At 44.0% G+C, this 10,521-nt stretch overlaps 1 protein-coding gene across 2 annotated transcripts; it reads right to left on the bottom strand.

Annotated features, from left to right (window-relative positions):
- Positions 1-1,315: 1,315 nt before the first annotated feature.
- On the bottom strand, positions 1,316-7,807 carry DDIT4L (DNA damage inducible transcript 4 like). 2 transcript variants are annotated; one of them, XM_053403969.1, is made up of 3 exons: positions 7,698-7,807; positions 6,926-7,067; positions 1,316-2,823 (listed from the first exon to the last, which is right to left on the bottom strand). In XM_053403969.1, exons 2-3 carry the CDS (start codon positions 7,011-7,013, stop codon positions 2,339-2,341), a joined length of 573 nt encoding a protein of 190 aa, XP_053259944.1. In that variant the 5' UTR covers positions 7,014-7,067; positions 7,698-7,807; the 3' UTR covers positions 1,316-2,338. The 2 variants fall into 2 exon arrangements, with proteins under 2 accessions (XP_053259944.1, XP_053259943.1); XM_053403968.1 differs by lacking the exon at positions 7,698-7,807 and adding an exon at positions 7,421-7,658.
- Between the last annotated feature and the right edge of the window lie 2,714 nt (positions 7,808-10,521).

Genomic DNA, 10,521 nt, shown 5'->3' with positions numbered 1-10,521 from the left:
TAGAGAAATGGGCAAATTTTTATTCCAATGTCAGCTATTTAAAATTCAGTCTTCTGCAACTTATCAGGCAACAGAGACACCCCTTTCTCTGCAATACTCCCATCCCCTGCCCAGGTCTATTAGTCTTTCTGAAATATATGCCATGTACATATAAGTTTGCCACCCCCCGCAATAATAGCATTTGAAGGAAATCAGGAGTGTCACCTGTAGAAGCTTCCAAGATCACCCCCTTTTTATTGCATATTAGCAAAATGCCAAACTAGCAGAGACGCAGAAACAAAAATTCCTGTGGCATTAGACAATGCTGCCTACTATTCCTACTACAACTGTCTTTTCTCAATATCCCTGTTTCTCAGTGTTTATGTATGGTAGGATCTGGTCCCTCATGAAGTGTTTTTTCCAAAGAAAGCCACGAATCCTGGTATGTTAACATGGCCCATCTGCATGAACAGTGCTTAAATCTCAGCACTGTGAGCTATAGGAGTTTAAAGTCAAGAGGCATTAAAGAAAGACATTCAGTGCAATACCTTTCCCTAACACAAGCAGCCAATTTGATTCAATGGGGGCTTAAAGAGTGGCAAACCTCACCCCCTCCATCCTCAATGTGATTACTGGGTTTCTAAAAGGACAGTAATGGGCAACTTAATAGCTGAAGCCCAGGCAAGAGACGAAAGCTGAAGGTTTGGCATCACCAAGATGGAAGACCTCCATCCTAACACTTTCAAGGGAAAGAAGCCTTTCATAGCCTTAATATTAATAAGGAACATTTTCCTAATGCTGCTGAAGTAGGGGCACATCCTTGACAAAAGGATTATGGAGACGAGGATACCAAGAACCACACATATATGTTGCTCTGTGGATCATAGATGGCTCATGTCTGGAGTACGCATGGCTGGCAAGTCAGCAAAAATAAAAAATAAATCTTCAGCTGGCCTCTCTTGCCCCCATGCCCATGTAGATTTCCCCTTAGCTAAGCCAAGAAACTCTAAGAGGGAATCAACAGTGAACATCAGATTGGGTACTCCTTTTTAAAATATCCTGTTGAAGGAGAAGCAAAGTGTTCCTCCTAGTCTGTGGTAAAGTAGCCTTCTGAACCAGTCAACTCGTTTGCGGGACCATAATAAAGTCAACCGGCTGTGGTTTTCAGATGATCAAGCAGTCACCTGAAAACCAGCAATCGTTTTAGACATCACCACCACTGAAGGGAAGCCCAAGAAGTGGTTGTGCGAATTGTCCTTTCACACCAAAAATGGAAGGCAACTGTGTACTAGAGCAATAGCCCCCCTCTTTTTTCAGAAATAGATGTGAGGTATCGATGGACACCACCAGCACTTCTACGAGACTGAGTAAAAAATAAATGCAGCATTTAGTGCCAAAAGCCAGAATTCAAAATACACATTTCAATTGAAATATAGTGCAGTTGTTACTGACACTTTAGGGAAACTATTTTAACACAAACCCTTCCATCTGGAGGATCCCGTAAGGACAGAACTATGCTAATTTTTGTTAGTCCCCCACAAAATACTAGCAGGATGAAATTGAAGCTACTGTTGCTTTGCCACCCAAGCCTTAACTTTTCGTTCCAGGATGGGGAATCTGTAGCACATCAGCTGTTGTTGGATTCCAGTTTCCATCAGTCTCAACCAGCATGGCCAACGACCAGGGATGATGGGCGTTGTAGCCCAGGAACAGCTGAAGAACAGGTTCCCCATGAAGACTTTAGTTCTACCTCCTTCCAATACTTTCTACCTCTGTGTTTGGTGCTACAAACAACATTTGGAAGCATGGTTCCTATTAACACAGTAGTTGCTGAACTACAACTTCCATCAGCCCCAGCCAGCATGGCCAATGTCCAGGGATGGTGACCTTTGCAGTTCAGTAACACCTGGAGACCCAAAGGTTCCCAACTCCTGTATTTATGTCAAAAAGACACTGCTGGCTATTTTTGTTCTTTGAAGGCTATAAAGGATAACTTCCCCTAGTTCTTCTTAAAGAAGCTGAATTTAGAGAACTTAGTTTTTTTCTTAAAAGGAAGGTGGGAGTCAAGAATGTCAAATTTTTAACAGGGAACATTTAGTATAGCGGCTAGCAATAAGCAGCAATCATGTTGGCTATTGGGACTTTCTGGTGCTGATCAAGGAATGTTTCAAGTATCAATAGCTGTGTTCCTTCTCATTCTACCCTGTAACAAGTAGCTTTACCGAGGTTTAGCTAGCCTAAATAGAGGGCATCTGTGCAAAAGTCGCAATCTTCTTAAAAAAAATAAAAATCATATTTCTAAGGGTTTCAGGCTCAGTTATTTAAACTGTTAAAAACAGGTGTTTTTGTGTGTGTGTTTTTAGCATTCTTCAACAACTGTTTCAATCAAGGAATACAATTTTTTCTTAATCAGACGAAACCCAGGACTCAGGATCAGAGTACGTTTGATGCCGGAAGTGAAGCAAGCTCTGGGGAAGAAATCCCTGAAACTCGGCCATGAACAGCAGTCCTGTTTGAACACCAGCGTCAGTTCAAAAGTAGGAACGACAGTGGGGTCATAGACAATCTTATCCAGCTTTTTACACACATTTCCTGTTTCTAAGTTGACGTGAATGACACACCCCCTTAAGCCACAAGGCTCGGTGGAAGAGAGACGCAAGATGTCTTGGGCTATCCTCCTGGTTAGCTTCTCAGGGACTAGAACCTTAGAGCAACACAGTTTAGTCTGTTTTGATTTAGACAGGCAGCTCTCCAGCATTCTAACTAGACTCTGACATTTCTGTTCCTCAAACACCATCTCATTAAAGTTGGGTTCGGGCACTACATAATCCCAGTAGTCAAAATCTGTAAAGGATAGGAGAAGAGGAAAGAGATTCTCAGTTACCAGGCAAGATGCCAGTCAGCCACCACCTGCAGTATCAAATAATTACAGCAAGCCAAGATTTCAGATATTATATATAGTGTGTTTGTTGTCCCCCCAAGCTAATGTAAAATTGCAGCTAGGTCTACTGTAGCTGCTGCCAACAAGCAACCCCACTTTGACTTCATGCAGAAATAAACAGTTTATCAAATTGCCTTTCCCTTGACATAGTGGTTACAACGGAAGAGTCATGAAGTGCACTGCAATCAGGATATGGCCCTTTTGCCACTAACAAACATTTGATTATTTACTAAAGAGGAACAGAAGAAGATGTTAGTAGAAAAACACACAGAGATGACATACAAGACTCCTAAGCAAGTGACCCAATCATGCTTTTCTTAATAGATTACATTTGGGCAGGCTGTCAGAAGCTGAGCCAAATTGCTTCACACACACACACACACACACACACACACACACACACAGACACACACGAGAAGCAACTTGTTTACCTCTCTAAATTAAACGTTGGATGAAAGTTAGGTACAGTTTTCACCACATCTTTTTATGTGGCAAAGAGAATAGCAAGCAAAACTGTAAGGCTGCAATCAATTTGAATTAATATTTTGCTGAGTCCAGTTGGATGAAAAGTTATTTCTCACCTATAGGAATGCTTCAGTTTTGCTAAAAGGTATATGTCAATCCATTGCTAATATTTATGTGCAAATTTAGGGATGCAAGCTTCAGTTGCTCTATCCGGTCACTAAGCTGGTGAGGAGGAGGTTTAGTTTTCATCAGTAAACACGCTTGTTTTTCTTGGGGCTATTTTGATTGTGGCAGGATAGTTTTAAAAGGGGATGGAACTTTTAGAAATATTTCAGGTAGTGTTGCAAGAAAGGGCTGAGTGGTAGATCTTTTACTTCCAATAAGCGCTTAGCCTGCAGATGTCAAATATAACTCAGATACTAATAATCTGGAAACTATTGAATTAGTTTGATAGCTCTGCTAAAATCACAACCTTATTCATTTTGACTTTCATATAAGGATGCATACTGATAAAAACAGTGCTTAGAAAATGAATTTCATGGCATTATTATTTTGGTAAGCAATAACTTCTCCAGTCCTTGGGTTAAAGGTTCTCTGCAAAATTTTGTGTAGTTTTCTTTTGGTAGGACACATTCCAAGGACCAGTCCTAAAAAAATCAAAGCTGATACCCAGCTGGTGTAAAAAAAAAAAGGTATGATTTTTCACCATAGTTGGTGAAAACAGACATGTTGCTGGTTTGCAAAATGGCACCTATTGGTTGTGGTTAGTTCAGAACAGTTTATATGGTGAACTCTCCTGGATCAGTCCAAAGGCCCATGTAGTACAGCATCATGTCTCCTACAGTGGACAACCAGATGCTTTGGGAAGTCTACAAACAAGCTGGGTGGATCAGGGGAATGCTGTGGTCATAGTGTATCTTGAATTCAGTAAGGCTTTTGACAAAGTCTTCTGCAAATTCTTGCAGAGAATCTGGTAAAATGTGGGGTGAGTAAGGTGGATTTGTAGCTGGTTGACTGACCAAAGTGCTCACTAATAGTTCCTCATCATTCTGGAAAAAGAGGCAAGTGGGGTGCCGCAGGGTTCTGTCCTGGGCCTGTTGTTGTTCAAAGTCTTCATAAATGACTTGGATGAAGGAAATGAGGGGATGCTCATCAAATGTGCAGGTGCCAAAGTGCCACAGAAGACAGAACTGGCATTAAAGATGACCTTAACAGATTGAAGACATGGGCCCCAACTTTCAACAGGGAGAAATATAAGGTTCTGTACTTATGCAGGAAGAACCAGATATACAAATATAAGATGTAGGACACCAGGCTTACCAGTAGTACATGTGAGAAGGATTGAGGGATCTTAGTAGACCACAAGCTTAACATGAGTCAACAGTGTTAAGGGCAATGCTGTTCTAGGCTGCATCAACAGAAGCATGGTGTCCCAATCAAGGAAAGTAATAGTACCACTTTATACTGTCTTGGTCAGACCACACCTGGAGTACTGTGTCTAGTTCTAGATTAAGAAGGATATTGACAAGCTGGAATGTGCATAGAGGAGGGCATCAAGGTCTGGACACCAAGAATGGTTGAAGGAGCTGGGTATGTTTAGCCTGTAAAAGAAGAGACTGAAAGGAGATAGGATAGTCATCTTCAAACATCTCAAAGATTGTCACATGGAAGATGGAGCAAGCTTGTTTTCTCCTGCTCCGGAGCGTAGGACCTGAACCAATGAATTCAAATTTCAAGAAAAGAGATTCTGACTGAACATCAGGCAGAAGCTTCTGATGGTAAGAGCTCTTTGACAGTGGAACAGACTCCTTAGAAAGGTGATGGACTCTCCTTCCTTGGAGGTTTTTAAGCAGAGGTTGGATGACCATCTGTCTGTCTTTAGTTGAGATTCCTGCATTGCAGAGGATTGGACTAAATGATCCTCAGGGTCCCTTTCAACTCTACAATTTTATGATTCTAAGCAGTACATGAGCACAATGAGTCATTAGTATTGCTCCTCAGCCAGTGACTATTATTCAGGGGATATAACCATCATTGTAGTAATCACAGATAGCCTTATTCTCCATGAATTTATCAAATTCCATTTCACGGCCATCTAAATTGGTGGTGACCACCCCTCATATCTTGTGCTAGCAAATTCCATTGTGTAACCATGCCCTTGGGGGGGGGGGGAGAAGTACTTCTTGTCTGTTTCAGATTCATGCGATGACCGGAAGTTCTAGCATTAAGAGAGAAAAATCACTAAAAGCATTGAAAGCAACCTATTGAAACAAAATTAACAAGTCCACCAGTCCTTTGTGGATACAATTTTTCTCCAGAGCTGTCACAAGGCTATAGCTCAGTGGTAGAGCATCTGTTTTGCATACAGAAGGCCACAGGTTTGAGCCCCAGTAACTCCAGATACGCGGGTGGTGGGGGACGCGGGTGGCGCTGTGGGTAAAACCTCAGTGCCTAGGACTTGCCGATCGTATGGTCGGCGGTTCGAATCCCCGCGGCGGGGTGAGCTCCTGTCTTTCGGTCCCTGCTCCTGCCAACCTAGCAGTTCGAAAGCACATCAAAGTGCAAGTAGATAAATAGGTACCGCTTCATAGTGGGAAGGTAAACGGCGTTTCCGTGTGCTGGTGCTGGCTCGCCAGAGCAGCTTCGTCACGCTAGCCACGTGACCCGGAAGTGTCTTCGGACAACGCTGGCTCCCGGCCTCTTAAGTGAGATGAGCGCACAACCCTAGAGTCGGACACGACTGGCCCGTACGGGCAGGGGTACCTTTACCTTTAACTCCAGATAGGGCATGTCCAGTCAGTGTAGATAATACTGAACTAGCTGGACCAATGACCTCAGTATAAGGAAGCTTCCCATGTTCCTATCAGGAAAACAGTATGCTTCCCCCATGAAAATGTGATTGTCTCCAACTACTTTGTTTGACGTGAAAATTTGGGCACAGCACACACAGCAAAAAGTTGCTAAGAGTGTTGTGCAATGTTTTGCAAAGGCCTGACAATAGTACACTGTTCAGTTCTTGCAGGCTAAATTGGGGGGGGGGGGGGGGATTTGCTGCTTAACATGCAGTTGAATGACCAAACCTCAGGGCTGCTTCTTGAAACGAAGTCTGAGATCCATTCCACACATACTACACACATTTTGCATAATTTTCCATGATGCACCCACAAACAATTTTAATTCGGTGTGAATCTCATCATCATTTTGATCTTTCTGGAAGTTGAAATTGGGTGGGGGGGGAGTGTTATATCCTTCAGCTGTTCACACTAGCTGACACCAAGTTCAATTTTAGGGTCGTTCATAAACGTTTCCAACCAACAAACTGTCTGTCTGTCTGTCTGTATTATTATTATTATTATTATTATTATTATTATTATTATTATTATTATTATTTGCTGAAGACTTGTAGCCTAAGGACCTCTCTGTGTGTATACATGCAAGCCCAAAAGCACAATTGCAGATCTTGCATCACAGCCTAATGGAACCTGGATTGCATTCAGTTAGTAAGTGTGGCATTAACCACCAGCATCTGAACCCACTCACCAGTCACGGGTGCTGGCTGAAAGCGTTGCTGTATCAGTTCAGAGATACATGCAGAATTTTTAATGTTTAAGCTGCTGGATGCCACCATTCTGAAGAACAGTTGTCCTTGCCACCAAGAGGCGGGCTTACCTCTCTGGGTTAACTGAAGAAAAAAAAAAGCAAATATAGTTTATTGACAGGCTGTTAGACAATAAAAAGATAGCAGCAGACAATTCTCAAAACTGGAAAAGCTGCAGCAGGAGAAATTTGATATGCATCAGACCACAAGGTTTTGAAGAAAACAATCTATGTTTTATTTACAATCCATTAGCAGTTTAGCAGTTTAAAGTCTGGGGGATGGGGGGGAAGAGAGTGAAATCAAACACTTATTTTTTAAAGAAAACTAGAGAATTTATTTGTTTTTTTAAAAAAGAAGGGAGAGCAGTTCACAGGCAGATTGCAGAACAGTAAACACAATCCATTAATTCAGCCCCCAAGACAAACAGCTCCTCTTACCTGCTGAAAATGTCAAGTAAAGTGCACGGAAATTTTAATTTTCTAGAAAAGCAACTTCAGCTTTCATTGGAAATCAGTTTTTAAATAAAAAGTGTAAAAAAAGACAAAAGTAACACGACAACAACCCGCCTAGGTATACAAAAAGTAATAAATAAGTGCAAACTTCCACCCGTTGTTCCACATCACCCACCCTTCCTCTCTCTCCCGTACTACAAGAGCGACTTATATATACAGATATCTATATATATCTCTCTGCTACCCGCGCCCAATGCTCCACCTCCTCCGCAGGTCTTTGGGGGCAGCGGCAAACTTTGCAGGCGAATCTCTCTCGCCATTGGCGGCTGCGTGAAGGTGAGTTGCGCGTCGGGGGAAGTGGAGCAAACAGCCTCTTAACTCAGTTCACCCATGTGAAAGAAGAGATGCGGAGCGGCGGGGTGGGGGGAGGCGAGCTGATCACTGGATTGGTCAGATTGAATGTCAGAAAGACTTGGGAGAGAGGAAAACATCGGTCACCTGACCTCTCTCTCTCTGTCTCTCTCACACACATCCATCCTTCTCTGTCAATGTTTGACTCACAGCAGTGTTTTGATCCGCTTCTCTCCTTGCTTTTTTCTGCTCCCCTGGTTGCGCACGTGTGCGTGTAAATGGGTGACGTGATGGGAGCAAGTGGCCGTTTCCCCGCCTCTGCCCACCCCACACCCCGCTCCCGAAGGCCCACTTGTTTATTAGTTTATTGATGGCTACATTTAAAGCATTTATGGAAGTGAGAGCTGGACCATAAAGAAGGCTGATCCCCGAAGAATTGATTCTTTTGAATTATGGTGCTGGAGGAGGCTCTTGAGAGTCCCATGGACTGCAAGAAGATCAAACCGATCCATTCTTAAGGAAATCAGCCCTGAGTGCTCACTGGAAGGACAGATCGTGAAGCTGAGGCTCCAATACTTTGGCCACATCATGAGAAGAGAAGACTCCCTGGAAAAGACCCTGATGTTGGGAAAGATGGAGGGCACAAGGAGAAGGGGACGACAGAGGATGAGATGGTTGGACGGTGTTCTCGAAGCTACCAGCATGAGTCTGACCAAACTGCGGGAGGCAGTGGAAGACAGGAGTGCCTGGCGTGCTCTGGTCCATGGGGTCACGAAGAGTCGGACACGACTAAATGACTAAACAACAACAACAACAACATTTAAAGCCCACCAAATCGCTCAAAGGGGCACACGTGGTTTTCACACCCAGCCCCCACAACCCCCTCCTAATCCTCATCACAACCCAGTGAGGTAGTTCAGGCTGAGAGCTGGTGACTGCCCCCCCAAGTGAGCTTCGTGGCCAAATGGGGATTTGAACCCAGGTCCTAGCCTGGCACACTAACTCAGGGGTAAAGACACATTTCCTTCTGGCCAATGGGATAGCTCAGTCAGAAGCACATGAAACTCTTAATCTCAGGGACATAGGTCAAGCAGCAGGGTTCCTTCCTTCCTTCCTTTTTTGAAATAATTTTTATTTGGTTTTACAATAATAAAATTATAACAATACAAAATACATACTGTATCCTTATTTAGAGATTCCTCCAAATCTCTGGATTTCCCACCTTCCCCTCCATGGGTCCTATTGTCAACCTTTTCAACTGCATATTATTCTGTAATCCATATTTTATATCACTTCATTTTGTCCACAGTGTTTGCTACCTTACAAAGTATTATTGCAATCCTTCTAATGTTTTCATCTGCTTATAGTGGTCTCTCAGATAGGTTACAATCCCCCCCCCCCATTCTTTATTAAAGTTTTGGTCTTCTTAGTTCCTGAGCTTTCCAGTCAGTTTTGCCATTTTGGCATGTCCCAACAGCTTAGTTTGCCAATCTTCTCTGGTAGACATTGTCTTCTTTCCACCTCTGGGCTAAAAAGTATTTTCTGCTCCTTTGGAATATTGGTACTTACAATTCCTAATAGAAAAGTTTCTGGGTTTTTTAAAAAATAAAAGTTATTTTAAACATTTTTTTCAATTCATTATATATCATTTCCCAGAATGCTTTGTCATCGCGACACTCCTTGGTGTGTGGAGTACCTCAGGGTGCGATACTCTCCCCAATGCTTTTCAACATCTTTATGCGCCCCCTTGCCCAGCTTGTCCGGAGTTTTGGGCTGGGTTGCCATCAGTATGCCGATGACACCCAACTCTATCTGTTGATGGATGGCCATCCTGACTCGGCCCCAGACACACTGACCAGATGTCTGGAAGCTGTGGCTGGATGGTTACGTGGGAGCCGGTTGAAGCTAAATCCTTCGAAGACAGAGGTCCTGTGGCTGGGACGGGACGATATGGGATTGGGGGGGCAACTCCCATCTCTTGCGGGGGCGCAGTTAGTGCCAGCACCGTCCGTTAAGAGTTTGGGTGTAATCTTCGACACCTCCCTTTCCATGGAGGCGCAGATTGCAGCTATAACAAAGGCGGCATTTTTCCATCTCCGCCAAGCTAAGCAGTTGGCTCCTTACCTCTCTCGCCCTGACCTAGCCACTGTGATCCACGCGACGGTCACCTCCAGACTGGATTATTGTAACTCGCTCTACGTGGGGCTGCCCTTAAGACTGACCCAGAAACTCCAGCGGGTGCAGAATGCTGCAGCGAGACTCCTTACGGGGTCTTCGCTGCGAGATCACATTCATCCGGTGCTATATCAACTGCACTGGCTCCCGGTGGAGTACAGGATCAGGTTTAAGGTGCTGGTTTTAACCTTTAAAGCCCTATACGGCCTTGGACCCCCGTACCTACGGGACCGCCTCTCCTGGTATGCCCCACAGAGAAACTTACGGTCTTCAAATAAAAATATCTTGAAGGTCCCAGGCCACAGAGAAGTTAGGCTGGCCTCAACTAGAGCCAGGGCTTTTTCGGCTGTGGCTCCGACCTGGTGGAACACTCTGTCACAAGAGACTAGGGCCCTGCAGGACTTGACATCTTTCCGCAGGGCCTGCAAGACAGAGCTGTTCCGCCAGGCCTTTGGCCAGGGCACAGCCTGACTCCCTCCCTCGGCAATCTTCGCGGAGCTCTGGCCCAATAGTGGCCAGTGGCTTGAATTTAATTAATTTTATAATGAATGATTTTAGAG

Source organism: Podarcis raffonei, chromosome 9, assembly GCF_027172205.1.
Source record: "Podarcis raffonei isolate rPodRaf1 chromosome 9, rPodRaf1.pri, whole genome shotgun sequence".
Lineage (NCBI taxonomy): Eukaryota > Metazoa > Chordata > Lepidosauria > Squamata > Lacertidae > Podarcis > Podarcis raffonei.
This window is presented reverse-complemented; position numbering and strand designations above follow the sequence as displayed.

Coding starts and splice junctions, on each gene's coding strand:
- DDIT4L (XM_053403969.1), bottom strand. CDS start 7,013: ATGGTGGCATCCAGCAGCTTAAACATTAAAAATTCTGCATGTATCTCT. Junction 2,824..6,925: donor TCAGCCAGCACCCGTGACTG/GTGAGTGGGTTC, acceptor TATCCTTTACAG/ATTTTGACTACTGGGATTAT.